The following is a 20,989-nucleotide window of genomic DNA, read 5'->3' as shown; positions in this document are numbered from 1 at the left end:
CCTACTTTAAGAATGCTAATCCTTGATGAAGTTTGCAGTGGCATTTTTCAGCTGTAGCCAAAAGCACTCAACATGCTTTTGCTTCTAGCAATAGCCACACAACGAATCACATTCACATTGAATGAAAAGGGCTTGTGTAGCTCAGGCCATCCCTGGTCACTTCAGAAAGGAACATGTTGTTAAGCTTAAACAAATTACATTCATACAACCGATAGAATCTGCTCGATTTGCTAAATGCTATGTAGAGGTGTGATCAAGGTATGAACAAGGAATCTGTAAAGGATTTAAACTGAGTGCCTGCAGCTCACTGTATCGGGAAATGAGAAAACATCTGCATCTCTTAGAGCTTTTACTCACAATGAGTTTTCAGCTAATTCTATCACTAATTGGGTCGCAGTAACACCACATGTAGAAGGAATGGCAACCGATCCCCTCAAGAATACAATTTATTTTGTGAGCTAAGCAAAACTCACTTCAGATCATGTTTTTAAATATCAGCTAGAATCACAGCACATTTTCACTAAACAATCAAAGCCTCCCATTGAAATGTGTCCCTGCGAGAGCAAATACACTACAAAAAGGTCATGTATTAGCCATATAGAGCATAGAACTACTCAAAAACGATTGTACAGTGATTTTTCATACACTATTCATTTACTACAAAGACATACAGAAAATAAATGTCATGTGGTAAATACATTTTAGTTGGAAACAGTGAAAAACGGTGTCAAACACTAATCACAACACAAACCTGTCACCAGTCCTGATTGTCTGACCAAACGTAGGATTGCCTATCTGTGCATCTTTGTGAACTTGCCGAACGGTAATGAAGTTAATCTACATTATCCCAATAGATGTAGCAAACCATATATTGTTTCAGGTATGGTATTAAACAGCTCTGAGGGCCGCACAGAAACTTGTCATTTGTTTTGGGATGTTTATCATTACACTAATAACTATGGGACTGTACCTCCCTCTTGTGATTTTGGGAATCTCTAGGTCCTGATGACTCAAGAACAGAGATTGGTTAAAAATTTCAGAGCTAGATACGATCATTCATATTTTACTGTTCACAAAACCTTAAAAATTTGTTAACATCCAAAGGAAAGATCTAAGATTTCTTTTCTTAACAAAAAGATTAGTATTATTGCAAGCTTTAACTGTGGTTCTGTACTTTTTGACCACTCACCTTGGACCGTATCTTGGCTTCATGTCTTCCTTCGCTAGCGCTTCACTGCTCATTTCTTCAATGCCCTGTGATTGTATTTCCCTGCCATCACCTGTCTGTTTCTTTTTCATGTTTTTTTTTTGTTGACTTGAGACACCCAAGCCATCCTGCATGTCACAATCTACTTCTAGATTTGCCCCCGAGTTATGAGCCAGGCACTTGGATGAGTTTGTGCACGTATGACCTCTGCCAGAATCTCTTTCAGCCAAAGCAGCACTGGAGTTCTCAGATTTCAAGACATCCTGGACAGATCTTGCAGAATCCAGTTTATTCAGAGGGTCATTTTCTTTAGGTTTCACCAAACTGTAGGAAGCATTTATTACTTTACCAGGGGAATGTCTACTTTTTACACCTGCAACGCTGTCCTCCCTGCTGTCTTCACAGCTACCACAACATACACAGGAGTTAATTAGGCAATTGGTGGCAGCTAAACTGAGTTTATGAGACTCACTGTATCTATCGTCACCTAAATGCTCACTAGATTCTGACATACAATTACTAGCTATGTCCTGAATAGCTGTGGGAGATCCTGCAGAAGGAAGAGATTTGGGATTAAATATTACAGTTGCAGAGATCTTCATGCCACCAGTCCTGTGAGCAATAATTTCTGCAGTCTCCGCGTCTTCACCACTCGCATTCCAGCCATTGAGGTAAACCTGGGAGTCCGGGCCTTCTAAACAACTGCAAGTATTGGGGGCAGAATTATTAGCCATCAATATTTTGCCATCCTCTGTATTGTTATTATTGCTGACATCGTCTTTATCCTTTGAAGATATCGATCTGTGTGGCTGATTGCTTTGGAAAAGTAAAGTGTCTTTACACTGTACAGTTTGTGTCAAATTGCGGCACGAGTTGTTGACCCATGCCAATGTGTTGTCCGCTGAAGCTATCCCACCAAGTGCATCTCCTGCTCCATCAAGATCATCCATGAAAAATACTCTTTCCTCTTCATCGGTTAGGTTGTCTCGACATCGCCGGTTTGGCGAAGCTTCATTGCTGGAATCGTGTCTCAATCCAGGCCTGCGAGCTGGAGATTGACACATGCTTGGAGGAGAAAGCAGAGATGACATTTCATCTCCAACCCTGTGGACCATCATGTTAAGCTGTTCCAGTTCTTCCTCATCATACTGCATAGAGCAGGCAAGTTCAGCCTCAGTGTTTTCTGCTTTTGCTGAAAGCTCCTCCTCACTTGACAAGGCAACCACTAGGACAGGAGTCAGGACAGAGGGCACTTCTGGATCGGTTTGGACTGGAAATTCCACATCTTGCGATATGCAGAGGTTGCGCTCAAGGGTATACAGTTCTTCTTCAGTTAAGGTCTGCAGAAGATCCCTAAAAAGGAAGAAGGTCAAAGTGAGGAGCATTGCATGGATCTGCTACAATCTACAGAATAGGTTTTATTAATTGCTGCATAATGATACTTGCATATGTATATATACTCTGTTTAGACATTAGAGGTTAGGTATCATTGAAGCTTCATCTAGATCTACATTGCATTTGCTTTCACCAGTGTAATTTCTATTTAAGCACCTATCTTCAAAAACAACTCAATTTCAGGTAATAAAAAGGCAGAACAAATGAGATCAATGACCATATAAACACAATTTGTACTCAAATTTTGCAATAAAGATTTATAACTCATTCTACATAAAATTGACAACCGAAACCTATGTCAACTTAATTATAAAACTAACAATTAAAAAGGTGACAAAACAGAACACCCCTGCCCACCAAAAGAGAGAATGTCAATAATAACACTGAAAACAAACGAATCACGATAAAACCAGTTGACATAGTTGATGTCATCATGGATAAATAAATACAAAATACAAAAAGGGATGTGTAAAGAAAATTCTGGCACAAAGTATTACCAGGAAGTTAGTGATGTACCCACTGTGGAGTACAACTCTTAAAGTCCATGGCAAGCAGTACTGAAATCGGCCACACAAACAGCCATTTACAAGAAATCCACACATGACAACAAATACCTGCAAAGTGCAATTTTCCATCCAAGCCACACAAAACCCTAATAATATGTAGTCTGGTCATCCGCTAGCAAAGCATTTTTTCCAACAGGGACAATCAACGCAGCACGCTCTGTACATCCTTCTAGCAAAATGGTCACTTGGACAGACAAATTGACAGGAAGTTTCATTGTGCATTGAAAATACCCAGAGACAACTTTCTACAATACAGAGGCAGTGGAAATACAGAATAAAAACCATTGGTCACCTATCATTCAACACTAACCCAAATGAATAGGGTTGGTAAGGACCTACAACCAATACCTAGTAGGGATGAGCCAACTGACTTTTTAAAAACAAACACCCTTATAACTGCATGGAAGCAACTGAGAAACCCAGCACAGTCTTTGACCAGGAGCTCATTTCTAGTAGATTAAGAACAAATAAGGTAAGGGACGAGGTCGTATATGGTGCCCTTCAGCCACTAATACTGGCCTCACTATGCATGGCTCTAAAAAAGCAGGTGGACTGAATTTTAAAAGTAGCACATAATCCCATTGTTTGCGTTATGTAGAATTTGCTCTTATGCTGATTTTTAAGTTGAAGAGCCATATCTTGAAGTGTTTCCTGAACGTCAAGTGGTTCCTCTTTTAAGCGGGATGCTTAGGTAGGACGTTCCAAGGTTTGGTAGCTAGTATGGCGAATTATGATCCTCCTTGTCATTTCTGGCTGAAGTTAGGAACTACGTCTAGTGCAGTATTACTGGACCTTACTGTCCTGGATGTTATGTAGTGCTGGATATTCCTTGGGAAGGAGGCTGGGCCCTTTCCATGGTAAGGCGATGGGCAATGCAGAGGGTTTTGAAATGTATTCTTTTCTTGACCGAGAGCCCATGGAGTGCACATAGTGCTGGTGTAATGGGTTTTAATCTTTACATCCTAAGGAGTAGTTTGTCCTCGTCGTAATTTTCCCACGAGGTATTCTAGGAGTCCTAGATCAAGGCTGTTTGCTAAGTCCAGTCTTGTTAGCAGCAATTACATTGTACCCATGATCCTATGGGTAAACCTGATGTGTCTTATGTTGCACAGCTAGACAAAGCAATTTGTGAGAATGGCTCTCACTTGAGGTTTGAGGGTACTGTCTGTTGTAGTTATGAGATGACTTACCCTGCATCATGATGCTGGGCATGGACCATCTCATTCGATCAAGAGATTGAGGTGGTGTTTGAAAGAGATGGACTACAAAGAATCAGTTCTATTTTGGGAGGGTTGAGCTTAGTCTGCGGTAATTCCTGCATCCATTTGCACAAGGCATTGTTGACCGAGTGTTCCTAAATTCATAGATTTGTAGTCTGTGAGGTAAGGTCCGGTAGGGGTATCAGATGTTGAAAAGAAGTGGTGACAGAGGGGATAGTTGGGGTACTCCAAAGTTCAGAGGGTATGGCCATGGGCTGGCATTTGTAGGAACCCATAATAGTACCAAGCTAGAGCTAGGCAACTAATTTCTGCTTTAATTTATTTATTTATTTTTATTTATTTTACATTTATAAAGCGCTCACACAGCCCGCAGGCATCAAGGCGCTGTTACAGGAATTGTTTGTTTTTCTTAGTTGCGTAATTGTGTTTATTTTTTTTATTTTTTTGTCTTAGTTACGTATTTATAACGCACTAAAAAACACCCAGAGGTTTCTAAGCGCGGACCCGGGGATCGAACCTGTTGCTTCGTGTCGTCTTGCTTCCAAGACGCGCACGCTGCCGCTGAGCTATCCTCCTTTAACCCTCCTCTTGTCCATTCTCTAGATGCTTTGAGGGTTTTGTTGTTCTGGGTTTAACCCAACATATCACTGAACCCACCCATCTTCTTGGGGGGATCCTGGATCTTATTTATTCCTGTAGTCTTGGGGCTCGTAGTCTGCAATCTAGTGTCTGTCCCTTGGTCCAATCACTTTCTGATCCCTTTCTCAGTACCTGTTGCAGTTTCCCCTCCTACACCATCTAGAGGCACGGTTCTAAAGAGGAAATGGCATGGCATTGATAAGTCTGTCTTGGCATCTGCGGTGAAGACTAAATGTCCTAGTGACTTGCCTGTGGATTTTGCCAACCTATCTCAGCTGCTGCTAGCTATTGCGGATCAATTGGCACCCTTTAAAACCATGCAGCTGCATGGCCGCCCGTCTCAGAGATGGTTCACCGAAGAACTGAGAGTGGCTAAACTGGGGCTTCGCCAAGCAGAGCACAAGCGGTGCTCTTCTTGTAGTCCTGGTGATAAATTGGCCTTCGCCTCACTCTCCAGAAACCATGTGGCTATTAAGTCGGGCAAAAAGAAATGTTTTAATCTCAAAATTGAAACTGTACTCAATCTTTTTCTTCTACAGCTCTCTTCCTTTCCACAGCACCCGCCTGCTTCTCAGTCACACTGCGATGCACTAGTTTTTCCATTCCAAAATTGTCAATATTCATCTCACACAGGTTAGTCCTGGTGTGACCGTCGTGGGGCGCAGCCAGCCAGCTACCTCTGGCTGAGCTACCTTCCCTGTATTCTCTGATGAGGCCGTATTGAAGGCCATTGCTCACCTGAAATCTGCTGCCCCATCCGGCCCTATTCCTTTGTGTTGTGTCTGGGTATATACTATTTAGCCTTTCCGGTGTACAGTGCCATTGGAACATGACTTTATACCAGATTTCTCTGGTCTATCGATCTTGTAAGTTTGGTAATGTTGACCCAGAGTAGTTCCCAATCTGGTCCTGGTATTACCTTCCCCAATGTCTTCTCCCATCTATACATGTATGGCCAGATAGGATTATGCCCCTCCCCCATCAGGATTGAGTATAGGTGAGAAATTAGTTGTTTATCCCCCGAGTGCATCGTTATGAATTTCTCGAATGGTGTGAGTTTTCGCAGTCGCTGTTTTGATATCTGGCTGCATCAGACAGTGACGTAATCCGTAATATTCCAACCAGTCTCTTTTCGCCATGTCTGGGTTAGCCCTACACTCCTCGAATGTCAAAACTCACCCCCACCATGTCTCCTACTTTCATACATCCTTTTGCCCTCCATCTTCGAAACGTCCCCAGCTTCGTCCCAGGGGAGAATTGTGAATTATTATAGAGCGGGTGAAGGGAGAAAGCTGCGATGAAAGGTGCTCTTTCAATAGGAGTTGGTCCCAAGCATTACACGTTGCTGATAGTATCTGGCTATGCCCGTTATTGGGGGGTGGGGGGAGATGATCCGGTCTCTCTAGCCATAAAAGCCCTGCAAGTGGCGTCGTTGCCACTACGTAATCCATCCACGCCCATTGCATAGTTCTGTCTTCCACGAGCCGTTCCCTTATGACCCTTAGTATTTTATGAATTTCGGGAGTCCCAGTCCACCTTGCTGTTTGGGCGCCATCATGGTTTCCATAGCCTGTCTCGGTTTTATATTTTGCTATATGAATTTGCAAAATAATTGTGCAGAGTGATTAGAAAACATCTTTTGCATTGCAATGGGGAGCACTTCGAAGGGAGAGACTAGTCTTGGCAGTACGATCATGTTGATCATAGCTATTCTCCCTAGCCAAGAGATTCATAAAGGGGTCCTTACCTTGAGGTCTGCTTTTATTTTAGTTAGGAGTGCCGTGTAGTTTGTTTCATATAGTTCAGAGATTAGTGATGTCAGTTTTATGCCCAGGTAGGTGATTCCGCCCTTTACCAAGTTAAACAGCCCAGCTGATGTGGCTTCCCGGTTACACACACCGACTTGGGCTGGTTGATTTATACCAAGGAAACATATTGTCTAAGAAAGCCACTACTTTATGTGACTCTCCCCCAAACCTTATACCTTGAATCGCTGGTTTACTCCTAATTGTAGCCAAGAGTGGGTGACAGCGGGCATCCCTGCCTCGGGCCACGTGTGATGAGATCTTATTCGACAAGTGGGAGTAAATTGAAAGCCTCATTGAGGGGTCTGCTTAGTTCGCCTCCACCATCTGTATGAACTTCGGTCCGAGGCCCATCTCATAAAGCTATCAAAAAAGGCCACTCCACCCAGTCAATTGCCTTTTCAGCATCAAGTGCTAGTAGTGCCTGTTCACACCTCACCCCCCAACTTCTCAATTAGGTGTGCCACTCGTCTAGTGTTATCCCAGGTGTGACGTCCCTTTAGAAAGCCTTTATTGGTCCGCATCTATTAGATCCGGGAGGAGGGGAGCGAGTCTGCATAGATCATAGCATCCAGGTTCAGTAGGGTTATGGGGCGGTATGAGCTACATGCCGTCAAATCTTTGTTGGGGTTAGGGAATACCACTACTTTTGCCTCAGTCATTGACTGTGTTACTATTCCCTCCTGCCCTATAGAGTTGAAAAGTTGAAATGTTTGGCTAATCTAGGGCTCCATTTCTGAGTATATTTTTGATAGAAACTCGCCAGGAATCCATCCTTTCCCAGCGCTTTATTACATGGACAGTCTATTATTACTGCCTCCACCGCCTCAGTTGTATCCTCTTACAGATGTTCATTATCTAAGGGAGTGATATTGCACAGGTGGAGGTTGTTGAAGTAATCTTTCACTGCGCTACGATCAGGATAGTCCGAAGACTCCAGCTTACCATAAAATGTCTCAAAGGAGCTTATAATTGTCTGTGTCCTTTCCTACCATACCGTCCTGCTGCCTGATACCTAGTATAGTACACTTTGCTTCCGCCTTCCACACTTGTCTCGCTAATTGCCTCCCTGCTTTGTTGGCACCAACATAATATAGTTGGCGTATAGACAGAAAAGCTTTTCTGCAACTCTACCTGGCTTCTAATCTCCATTAGCTGCTTCATGGCAGCTTTGGTCTGGTGTATCGTCACCTCTAGTGTTGTCTCCTTTAGTTCCTCCTCCATCGCTTTTCTCAGTCTGCAGTTGAGCTTGGACAGAGATAGCTTCCCCTCTCACCACTGCCTTAAAGCCGTCCCAGATCCCTTCCTGTGTGGCCCCCTGGTTGTCGTATTGACAATACTCAATTTCTTCCCCCAACGATGTCTGCAGTCGCCCTACCCTAATATTTCCTGAGGGAATGACCAAGACCATAGTCCCGTGTTGATCGTGCCTTGTAACTTTTACCGTCAACGGGGCATGGTCTGATAGCACTATGGCCCCAACCTAAATATCCGACTTCACCCAGAATTGTTGGTGTCATCCACACAATCTATTCTGGACAAGGTTTGGTGCACATGTGAAAAGCAAGTATACCCAATTTCCAATCCCTTTTCTATGTCGCCATGTATTCGTCAGGGTGAGATTATCAAATGCTTCTCTCAGGGTCTTGGAAGCTGGTCGATTCCCCTGGGATCTGCCTGCACTTCTGTCTATTGTGGGATACCATGCTATGTTTAGGTCACCTGTTAGAACAATCTCCCCTATTGCAAACATTTCTAACTTCTGCAGGGTGTCCCAGAGAAACCTTTCTTGGCCCACATTAGGAGAGTATACCGTGGCTAGGGTCAGTGGTTTGTGATCCATCAATACTTTCAGGAAGACATATCGCTGCTGCGGATCTCTGTCTGCTGAACCTCAGCGTGAAGTGCATCTTTAAGCCAAATTAATATTCCTGCCATTTTCCCCAGGGCGTTCGCCTGGTGTATTTGTGTGAAGTAGTAGAAAAGCGGGATTGATTTATCTGTTGTTTTTAGGTACATTTCTTGAAGCATTATGATGTCAGCCCTCATGCGTTTTACCTGTCCCTTCACCTTTTTGCGCTTAACCGGGGAGTTCAACCACCTAACATTATAGGATAATAATATATTGTAGCCCATCGTACCTTGTGTGTTTTTGGCGAGTATAATCTCTCTGGGTATTTGCCCTGATGACTTGTAGCCTGGTGCTGCTCGTGTGTGGATATGCCCCACCCCCTCACTCCTCCTGACCTTCACACCCCCCATCCATTTTCCTCCCCGCCCTACCCTGGTCGGTGCCTGTGGACCAAGAAAACACCCCAGCTTCTAATCTGGGGTATCGGACCTAGTATAAACCTGGGGATGCCCCTGCGAGGGGTGACTACACCCTGCTGGAGATTCCAAAAACAGCCAGCCATGTCCCTCACGCTCGGCCCAGAGATGCAGTAGCTTGCCATACATTCCCAAATGTGTTAACAGTAAGTTTCCTTCCCTCCCAGCCTTGTCACTTTATATTGTTGTCTCCATCATAGATGGCGGGCCAGGGTTGCGGCTCAATCTTATTCTGGGGGTCCTGGTGTCCCTTTCTTGCCATGAGGTCCCTGAAGCATTCTTTCACTACTGGTTCTCCCTCTGCAAATTCTGGAACATTCCCAGTTATTGGAGAAAGTAGACGGGGCGGTTGTAGAACTTTGTGTCATTGGGTCTTCTTCCATATTCAGAATTGACATCCCCTCTCCACATGTGCACACCCTCTGTTATCAGCCCGCAAACATGAAGGGGAGCCCAAATTGAAAGGTCCACTTATATACTATTTGTTTAGTTTTCAGTGCTGTCACTGGCTGCATCTCTCGCCGTTTTTGTAATGTGGATTGCCGTAGATATTGGTATAGCTGGACGGTGGAGCCATTCACCTTAATCTCTGTACTAGTTATAGCTGCTCTCAATAGGTTTTCTTTTACAGCATAAGATGTTAATGCACCCAGGACATCACAAGGCCTTAGGTCTGGCCTGAGCCTTTTCGGGCCAACTCGATGGATGCCGTCCATTAGAGTATCCTCCGGATGCATGTCCATCAAAAGCTCCCTGAAGCATTGCTGCATTGTGCTTTTCAAATATTCCTCTAGGGTAGCCTGAATAAGGCCCTTCACTCAGATAGTAGATCTTCGGGAACAGTTTTCAAGGTCTTCCGCCTGTATCTCTAGATTGTGTCGCTTTGGCCACCTGTTCCAAAAGTTCACTATTTTGTCTGACCTCTTCAGCGATGTTCGAGAGGCCCTGTTCCGTCACATCGACTCTGGCTCCCAGGTCATTGATCTCGTGGCGCACTTCTTGTAGGGAGCTACGTAGGTCCGCTTGCATCTTCCTTAGCTGGTCTTGAAAGGAGTTTACCATTCTATATTCCATGCCCTTCAGACACTCCATTAGGTGGGCTTTATTCAGGCTGGCCATGGTGTGGGGCTCTTCTCCCTTGCTCTTCGCTCTTTGGGAGGCTTCTGCGTCTCTTTGGGCCCTTCTTCCTGATGTGGGCCCCAGTAGCGTTCTAGTAGTCCCGCTTGAGGGACACTGGTCACTTTGCTTTTGCTCAGCAGATTTTTGCTGTGCACCCCGGGCATTTGGAGGGTTTTTACTCCCTTCCACTCCTTCCTGCTTTGTTGTCTGGAGCACAGCACTTTAGTTTAGTTCACTCAATGTGGGGGCTTCCCCACTCGTACTTGGGGCCTTGGAGTCGTCTGAAGCATGAGGGGTCTACTTGGGGCCTTGGAGTCGTCTGAAGCATGAGGGGTCTTTACTAGGCTTCCTTCATTCAGTATTAGTGGCCTGGAACCTCTCGTCTGTTGGGGTTTCCCCTTTTACCCCCTCCTTTAACTGACCTTAGTAGATAGCCCTTGATGGTGGGGAGGCGTTACCTGCTTCTTTAATGCGTTGCCTCTTATCACAGTCCTCCAGCCTTGGGTTGGTTGTACTAGTATAGGGCGATTAGGTTCCTTATGGGTGTGTAGATTTGTTAGTGGTGGTTTCAAATGGGGGCTCTAAAAGTCCTCCTCAACTTTCAGGATGTTCTCTCCCCCATGGTGATCCTGTTGGCCTCTCACCAGAAATGCCTCTCACCCTGTGTTCATCTCCCCAGTGCCAGATATTGTTCTCACCACTCGGGTTCTGAGTTCGCCTGAGAGTTAGTTGTCCCTCTTCCTGGCCGATACGCTATGCCCCGCTGCGCCCATGGAGGTTCCTCCTCCTTACTTTCTCATGGAAGCAGGGGGCCCACCTCCTCTCCGCCTCATTCTTCTCCGGTCTGGTCCTCTGCACCACATCCTTCGCCCGATGGTTCCTGTGCTGGAAGTGCACTATACGTGGGGGCCCAGGGGTGCACTTCTACTCCGTGTTCCCACATGGGTGGGCTCCAGTCCAGTCTCCGCTCAATGACAATCTCCCTCAGATGGCTGCCCCGGGGGAATCCTGCCTGTGCCAGGTGTCCCGCCAAGGTGTCCCTCCAGGAAGGACGGCCCAGTTTCAAGCTGCATCCGTCTTTGCGCCCGCCGGCACAGAGTGCCTGTTATGAGATTTCTGCTGCTTCCTCTGCTCTCTCATCTTGGGGGACTCGTGCCTCTATGCTTGGGTGCTGAATGCAGCTGGTTCTGGGTGGCCCAAGCGCCAGTTTCTTTTAGGCCTTGTCTGAGGACGTGAGAATGCGATCTCCCGATACGGCGACCATTTTGGAATCCCCTTTATTTATTCTTAAAGTACTCTTGCCTGAGATTATTCCTCTGGTGACCCAGGCGGAAACCATTCTTGTTGCTCTGGTTTGATCCCTAAAGAACTTAACAGGCTATCGTGGTCCCTCTATTAAAGCAGCCGTCACTGGACGACTGTTCTGCCAAACCGCCGTCCTTTCTCTCTACTTCCCTTCTTTATGAAGGTTCTTGAGGCCTTGAAATCTCCACTTCTTTACGGGTTTCTCGAGTTGTCCTCTGTGCTTGAACCCTTTCAGTCAGGATTACGCCCCAGGAGAGGTAGCGAAAGTATCGTAGTTTCAGTAATGGATATGGGTAGTCTGGTCGATGGAGGTGGTGTGGGGGCCCAACCTCTCCCCCCCAAGTCTGCTCGATATATCAGCAGCCTTCGAGACTGTCTACCACCCCATACCGACCACTGCATACTCCTATCCCGCCTGGCCTCTATTGGCATCTCGCGTCCTGTCCTGGCGTGGTTTACCTCTTTTGACCAATCGGGGTCAATCAGTATATTTACCTCCTTTTCCCCTCTTCTCCAATGTTATTTTTTAACATCTATGTGCAGCCTTTGGTTGACCTCATCCGCTCTCACGGCTTCAGGTGCTCATACGTGGATGACACGCAGATCTGGTCAGTTTAGATCCAGTCTGTGTGGCTGCCCGGAGGCGGTGGGAGAGTGGATGGGTGCCAATTGGCTCAAACTCAACTGGCACAAGACTGAAATCCTGATGGTGGGTGGCACCTCTGAATGCTGTTCTTGGTCCTCAGCCTTCTGGACATCCTCACTGGACGACTTTCCTATTCCAGTGACATTAGTTACAAATCTCGGGGTCTATCTCTGCTTCTCTGTCATGGCATCACAGGTGAGTGCAGTGCCAAACTGGCCACTTCTTATTCAGGGTCCTTTGGAAGATCCTGCCCTTTCTTCCTCCTCTTAGCCCTCTAAGTTGTGCCTTCTCATTTCCACTCGGCTGGACTATTGTAATGTCGCCCGCAACTGCTGCAGAACCTGGCTGCTTGGACAGCCACCACTTATGCTTCCCACAATAGCCCAGTGCTACGTTCTTTGCACTGGCTCCCGGTGAAAAAAAGAATAGGATTCAAATATTTGTCATGTTCACCGGGCATAGTATCAGGCTGTTGCCAATTTCTTGTGGGATAAATTCATTCCTTATATTCCTGACTACTCTCTTCAGTCAAGCAGTGACTGTCTGGTCGTTGTCTCTCAATTTCATCTGCAAAGAGTGGGTGGTCAAGCTTTTTTTCGGGGCCCGCTAGTAAGTTATGGAATGGTCTCCCTTTAACTTTGAGACTGATCACGAACCACCAGCACTTCCATCGCTTGTTAAACTCTGCTTTTTTGTTAGTGCCCTAGATTGATGTTGTACTACTGTGACTATCCTCGCGCCAAGATGCCTTCGGCTGTACGTGTGCATTATAAATCTGAGTTAAATAAGATTATGCTGGTTTAGCTTCTACTGGTGAGGAAGGAGGTGGTTCAGTGTAGATCGGCTCCTACATGGTCTCTCCTCCTTAGTTGCTTTGCCATTATAAGCCAAAAGATTCTTCTGAGTTTTAAGGTGTGTACTGTAGTGTGTCCCAGATTGAGCGCAGAGCTGATTCTGTACCCGTAGCTGGTTTAAGCCATGCTGTGACTCGTTCAGAAGGCCGCTTCTTTCAATGAAGGGCTGGAGTACACGGTATATGAATGTTTCCAGTGTTTGAGATGGGGTAGTAGCTAGCAGACCCGTTTGGATCAACTGTAATCTTTTCGAGCAGTGCTCAGACCTACACAGACTTCAAAAGAAGAGGGGCACAAGGAAGGGTGGAAATTCAGGCATCAGTTCTGGATGTTTCCATTTAATTTGTAACAGTTGGGGATGAGAGGTAGGGATCCTCTTGAAATCCGGTTGTTTCAGGAGTCATTGGTGGAGAGCAGTGGTCAAAGTGTACGAAAAGCAGTAGTGGAACTATTTTCTCTACTAGCCTGCCCCACTCCCACACAAAATAACCTCCCCACCCCCAAACACATGTGCTTGCTGTTTAAGGGAACGTTCAGTGCAGTGCAATGAAAGTGCATGTTTCAACATCTTGTTTCACTTATTTTAAAATGAAACCATTCTGGAACGGTTTCTTTATAAAATAGTACAAGAATAGTAAAATTTAATTTAATAAAGTAGGAGCAATGCTCCCAAAAGCTCCCGCCCACTTCGACCACAGGTGGATAGATGAGATGGAATAGGGCTAGCCGGGGATGGTTGAGTCGGAGGAGATTTGTCCTTGGTAGGATATGAAGGTGCCCTTCTTTTACTATCCAGTTTTTATTTGATTTGTAGGGGGTTTTGCTGGAATGCACAGCAATCTAGTTGGAGTTCTTGAGTAGGAGTAGGGTTTGTGTTGCAGGTTTCCATGAGTTTAAACGTTTCCCTTTGTCTGTGTTTTGGAGATTCGATGTTTATTAAGAACGTTGCTTTCTTGTCTTGGATGATTCCTGGCCTGTAGAAATAAAACTATTGATAGTAGGCAAGTGTGTTGTATAGCAATTTTTATTTCCCCCATTTTTTTTTTTTTACTATTTCCAATGTTCTTATTTCATGCAGTTTATCTTATAAGTAAACCATTTAACAAGTTACTTTTTTGTGAGTATTTAAAAGGTTGTATGGCACAATGCTGTCCAAGATGCAATTAATCCAGTAATGAATGTTGGGGAGTTTCTCATCCAATGTAATGTTAGTTTTGTAGTGAATATACATTTTGTTTGCTTCAAGTCATACCAACATAGTGTTAAAATGTAGTTCTTTCTGGGGTCTGATCAAGGCAGAGGGCACGTAGGAGGGTCCCGCACGGGGGGTACCTCTGAATATTACTAACAATGGATAGGCGGCTCCCCATGGAAGGTGAGGAGGAGAGCAAACAGCGACTATGATCTCATTATAGAAAGTGCTGTCTGCAGAGTGGCCATCTCTGTGTGGGATGCCTAATCAATTGTTTAAGTTGTAGGGTGATAATTCCTCCACAAGACCCCTCACAGTGAGCCTCATCTTTCTCAAGCCAGATGTTATAATCTCTTAGTCAGAAATTGGCGATCCACGGACAGGTTTGTGTATCCATCCGCAACTTGGTCTGGGAAGTTTGGGCTGTTTCATGGTGGATTGTATAAGAGGAAGAAGCTTACTGTTGAGATCTGAGATATTGGGCAGGCGTACAGTGATTCACAGTCCTTTGTGTTATCGACAGTGTTAGCCAGAATTGCATGAAGTATCCTTTGGGACCACCACATACAATTAGGACTACAGGTGTAAGAAAAACCAAACTTTGGTATAAGTCTGTACTACACAGTTTTGTGGTAGAGAGCCGAGCAGCCAGACTTATCTCAAGAGGGAATGTGAGCACTACAAGAGGTTACACAGAGGTCTTATAATCACAGTGGTTCAAGCAGACACTTGCACTCAAGGTTTCTTGGTAAAACACTTGTAATTTATTACACAATCATTTAGAAAACATTCACTAGAAGGAGGCAACTTATTATACTCAAACACACTTCAATAACAAACCAATGAGTTTCTGAACAAAGTAGGCTCCCCTGAAATAGGAGCAAAATGGCATTTCAGTTACTTTCAATGGGAGTAAAAAGGCACCAGTTAGCAGAATAGATCACAACTACTTTCTTAGGCAGTGCAAATAGTTTAGTTCACTAGAGGACTCAGTTCAGTTCAATAGGCCTAGGCCAAAGTCAACGGACTTGTAGTGTCTTGGATAGGAAAGTGCAGTTCTTGAAGTAAACGGTAAAGTCTTTGCAAAAGTTCTCAGAAGTAGTTTGTACGAAAAAGAATCGTATGTTGGGTCACAGGCTGATTAGGCCTGCAAGTTGGGAAAGTTTCACAAACTTACACCGCAAGAGATGCGTTCTCTCAATCGGGTTGGCACAGTACCTCAGTATGAAGCAAAAAGATGCAGCTGAAGACGTTGGTTCCTGGCAGTTCCTGCAGATCTCACTGTTCCTGAGCCTCAGTCGTGGGGACAAGAGGGAGGACGTCGGGGGACTCCTGCACCACACAAGATCGTCGGAGAAAACTGACAGAATTGAGTCAATTCAGTTTGAGTAGCTGTAATTCAAGCACACAAGCTGGTGTCCTTAGTCCTGGTTGATCCTAACCAGCTTCGAGAATGGTATCCAGGTGGCTTACGAGTTGATTGGTCCCACCAACTCAAAGGAAGAAGTCGTCCTTGAAAGGGCTTCTCTGTCGAGATGAATTTGGCAATTCGGACCTGCAGCAGGGCTTCACCGGGCAAACCAACAGTCCAGGAGTTGCAGCAGCCGTCCTCTTCCAGCTCGTCTTCGGCTCTATTGTTCCAGTGATCGACTGCTTTCCAGTCTAAGAGACTCGCCTTTTAAACAGTTTTCTCCCATTCATTCCAGCCTAGCTGCCACTCACCCAGCAGGGTGGCTGTCCTTGCCGGACAGTCAGCCAGCCAGCCAATCACGCCACCGTGCATTTGGGTCTCCTAGGAGACTAAGCATAGGGAGTTTCGGGCACCTCCCTCACTTCCTGCCCACCCCAGACACTCAGGCGCCAGAGGCTGTCTTCAGTCCTGAAGCCCGCCAAAGGCATAGAAACAAAGGGACCACATCTGGTTTGGGGCGCAGTAAAGGACCTTTCCAAAAAGAAAAGGCGAAAAAAGATGACCGGGACATGTTTAAACAAAGGGGCTTAAGGCGCCATCTTGAAAAACACGGCTCCTGCGATTTTTAGCTACCGATGTTCGCGGTCAAGATAAATCGTGCTCGTTCATAGTAAAACCACTTCCACCAGCCATTTCGATAGAAAAGGGTAGCATTTGACTTCTACATGAGTTTCTAGACACAGGGGATACTAGGTAACCCCTTCATCACTCTAAGAAGATGGTGTGTGCTGGGTCTAGGAATTTAAAAAGACTAGTAAAGTCAATGTAACCTTACATTCTCTGGGAAACAGTAGTTTATCCCAGTGAAGGTATTTAAACCTTTAGGAAGTCTAAAAAGACATCCCTGTGTCACTGCACTGAGGGTGCTGTGTGACACATGATTATGCCTATGGAGTTGTCTAAAACTCCATAAGAAAAAGAAATAAACACAAAACAGAATTAAAAAGTTCAAAGCCCCAAAGTTTAGCAAAAGACTTGAAGGGTTCCAAGGTAGAGGGAATTAGCACATATATGAGAATTCTCCCTAACAGACAGTGGGCGATAGCACTAACAGTCTCGTGTGTATCGGTGCAATCCCTTCACCTCCATTACTGGCACGATTTGCATAATTCATCTTGTAGGTGGTACTCTTGTGAATAGCTGGGAATTGGATTTCAGTAAGCCAGGAATTTTTGATAAACAGATCTACTTGGTACTCATAGTGAAAACATTTCTGGAGTGATGGCGATGATTGAACCTGCACTGATCGGGAATGCACCTGGTGCCAATCATTTATAGGCGGGCTTTGTCATGGATAGTGCTGGTGTAATGTTCGTCATTGCCATCAATGGCTTTCAGGTCCTGCAGGTTAAGGTTTTCAGAGTCCAAGAGGCTGACCAGGCTTTTCAGGGTCTGCCTCATCTTTCTGGCATCCTTGTGGGATGGTGGATGCTGTAGGCTGGCCAGTGGTATACTGTATAATTGCACAGTTACTTGTGATTGTGGTCTTATGGTAGATCATGTAGTTGCTGGATTGAACAATTGCAATATTACTTGGATTAGAGATGTGTTCACGTTCCCAGTTCACTGTTTCTATCAAGTCTTGTGGGTTGCTCACACTAGCCCAGCTCATATGGATGCCTCAGCAGGACATCAAGGTCGTTGAAGGTCTTCTGATGTAACAAAGTCTTATTGCGATCTGGAGGAGTACCTAGGGCAGCTTCTCCCTTCTGCTATCATTCTTCGGTCTTTGCAGTTTCTTGGTATGTTAAATACATTGTTTTTAATTTACTGCTACCAGATCTGGTGGCAAAATGTTATGGGTAAGAGAAAGGTGAGTGGTTGAAAGGAACAATGGCTTCTTCCTTTCTTGATTTAAAGACTTGAGCTATGCTCCGCTTATTAGTTCATGTTTTTAAGGACAGTGAGTCTACATGTTGACTAATGGGAGTCATGCCGGATTCAAATATTTGGGCTGCTCCCTGGAATTAATCTATTGATGCAATGGGTACACTTGCAGAATAAAGCATTACTCCAGGTATACCAAAGGGTATGCAGTAATAAAATCGCAGCAAAAATATCGCCTTTACAAAAAATTGCAGCAAAAGTGCAGTGGTTTGACCCGGTAAAAGTGTACCCCATTATACCATTGAAGGGAGCGTGGGTTGCACGGGTGTCCCCCCGCTCCCCATAAATGGTATAATGTGTCTCGGGGTTGCAGGGGTCGCCCCTGCATCCTTTACATTGATTGCGGCGGGAAAACCATGGCCTTTTTGGCGCGATTTTTTGTATAAATGGCCATTTTTGCAGCGATTTTAATACATGGACCCTAACAAAGCTCTGACAGCAGCAAAATGAATGGGAAAATGAATTAACCTGGCTAGATATTGGATTCACATGTAGCACAATTGTCAGGAAATGTAAAACGTGCCAACACATAAGCGCTGAAAAAGCCTCAACAGCCCCACAGAACCCAACAATGCATATACAAGGTCATACAACTGCAGGTCGGCCTATGTTGCATACCTCATTCAATGCAAGACATTCCAGCAAAAAAAGGGGATTGTTGCCAGAAACTGCATGAAAGGATTAACCTACATACATTCACCATCTCGAACCACAACCCTAACACCATTTTCTCCCCACTACAGACAGGATGAGCACACACAGGAGGATCTGTCGGGGATGCTGTTGAAAGATGACCTTTCAAATACAACAGAGGAATTTGGGAGCTGAAGCACTTAAAAAGGCATAACCTCAAAGACGGATGTCTGAACCAATGTATAGGATTCATGACACTTTGAGCAACCTTCAGCCCAGGACTAGCAAGGGAATCTTTAACATCAGAAAACTTCCCTCAAGGATCAATTCTCACCAACAGTCGTTGGATGCCACTGTCAGAACATCTGAATGAACACACAAGATATTAACAGCAATCGTGGGTGTCTGCTTAAATGGTTGGCACCCATCATCAAGAATGAGGCACAATGAAATAATAGCAAACTATGCTCCATTAAAAAAATTGGTGACTTATTTTGTATATGCAACATTGCACGCAAGCTAGGAAGACATCATTCCTGAAGATTACTGAAGCATAATTGGACATTCCCATCATTTAAATGATATCAGGTAATAAAACCGTCAAAAATTTCACTGGTAAATAAAATTGCGGCAAAAATGCTGTGGTTTGACCCGGTAAAGGTGTACCCCATTATACCATTTAAGGGGAGCGGGAGATGCAGGGGTGTCCCTTGCTCCCCTTAAATGGTGTAATGGGGCCAGGGGTTGCGGGGGAGTCCCCCGCAAACTTTACATGATTGTGGCGGCAAAAACACAGCATTTTTGCAGCAATATTTTGTATACACGGCCATTTTCGCTGCGATTTTAAGACATGGAACCATTTAAACTGAGAACATTTTTGTAGTGGTCACATGTATTCCAACCAGTAAACCCAAGAAGCTTTATTTAGATCACTGCATGGGTCCCGACACTTCACAGAGGCTGCAAAACATATCTTTAGATGCTGTGTGGTAGATGTGAAACACTACTGTCCATTTTAATTTCAACAGATTTCTAAAACATGAATATTTCAGGCTTGTTGGGGCCCATCTGAAAATAGAATGCTCAACAGTTATGCATGGATAAGGTGTGCTTTCTTAAAGTGAATTTCTCAACACTGCTAAAAATTCAAATTCTTTTCAATGAATACTGCATTCCCCTGAAGCCAGACATATGATTCTTTAAAGTGGCCCTCTGAGGCCTACATTTCCGTCATACCATTACTCCAGCCGATGTGGTTTCAATAGAACATTCTATTTATACTCTATTAGTACAAAATATCCAATCCATTTTTCTATGCTACTCATTCACTATGCACCATCGGATACTATTGCATTGTGCCATCTCTACACAATATTCAGTTAGTTCAATAAAAAGCATCACAACTTGCATTTTGTGCTATTATTTAAACCTTTCTTTTCACACAATTGCTAAATAATGTCAGTCTTTCATTTCAAAATACAACAAATCATAAAAATGATTACAGTGTGCTCAACATTCACCGCAACACACGAGACCAGATGGAAAGACTGTCTGAAAATCCGACCAATCAAATAAGTGTAATCTCAAACAAACGTAGAGGAATATTTTACAGGGCAACCACTACAATAAAGGATATTTGCTCTGTGTTAAGAAGTAGACCTAAATCCTCTGTAGACAACAAATTTAGTTTGTGGGTGAGGAGGCGGACCGAATAGCAGTATTCTCACAATTCTCTATTGAAATATTAAAAAAATATCTGTCTATTCCTATTCTACTGGTTTTGGCCTACCCAACACAAAACTATCTATGGGTCTAGTGTCAGAAATGTACCAAAGTATCAACTGAAAAGGATACAATACTCAAAAGGATACAGGAGGTAGGGTCTTCCGGATCCCTGTTCACCCGACTTGATAGTCGTGAAGTCAACAAAGACCTTCCAAATGATACAACCCTCTGGCTGATAAAACAGGCAGAGCGATGGATCACTGGAAAGGGCGTGGGTAAGGTATAGTAATCCAGCCTAGGACAAATTAAAGTATCATGAATAACTGCTCCAACCTGAGTATGATGAATTAGATAATGACAGGAATGATCACACTGACCTGTATCTCTGGGTAGAACAATCCAGAAGTCTCTTGATGGATTTGAAATGAAGAACAAAACGACAGGGAAGGGAAAATTAGTAAGGGAGACTTATCCCGAACGGAACGAGGCTCACGCTAGATACGGGTTGAATTCACCACAGGATAGCGTCCAAAGTTCAGTTCAAAGTCACTTCCAATGATCCTTGAAAGGCTTCCTTCCCACTTTAGGGATCAATCCTTCTGTTAATTCCACAGATGCAGGAGTTAGAAGAAAATAGCGTTTGAAGACAACGTGAGCGTGTGGATTTACACGCGGGCAGGATTCGCGCAGCCTGGGCCAGCCGCGTGTGAAGACAACGTGCGCGTGTGGATTTACACGCGGGCAGGATTCGCGCAGCCTGGGCCAGCCGCGTGTGAAGACAACGTGCGCGTGTGGATTTACACGCGGGCAGGATTCGCGCAGCCTTGGCCAGCCGCACTTGAAGACGAAGAGCGCGTGTGGATTCTACACGCGGGCAGGATTCACGCAGCCTTGGCCAGCCGCGTGTGAAGACAACGTGCGCGTGTGGATTTACACGCGGGCAGGATTCGCGCAGCCTTGGCCAGCCGCACTTGAAGACGAAGAGCGCGTGTGGATT

General features: G+C 44.8%; 1 protein-coding gene across 3 annotated transcripts in view; it reads right to left on the bottom strand.

The window, feature by feature from the left end:
- The window catches only part of ZFYVE28 (zinc finger FYVE-type containing 28), an 881,464-nt gene that overhangs the window by 295,295 nt on the left and 565,180 nt on the right, over positions 1-20,989 (bottom strand). For all 3 annotated transcript variants that reach the window (XM_069632121.1, XM_069632123.1, XM_069632122.1), the window contains exon 8: positions 1,190-2,560. In XM_069632121.1, the coding sequence (XP_069488222.1) occupies positions 1,190-2,560 (1,371 nt within the window). The remainder of the gene's footprint in view (positions 1-1,189; positions 2,561-20,989) is intronic.

This window comes from Ambystoma mexicanum, chromosome 6q (genome assembly GCF_040938575.1).
Source record: "Ambystoma mexicanum isolate Mex_15411 chromosome 6q, UKY_AmexF1_1, whole genome shotgun sequence".
NCBI lineage: Eukaryota > Metazoa > Chordata > Amphibia > Caudata > Ambystomatidae > Ambystoma > Ambystoma mexicanum.
The sequence above is the reverse complement of the archived record's forward strand: the minus strand, read 5'-3'. Positions and strand labels throughout refer to the sequence as shown.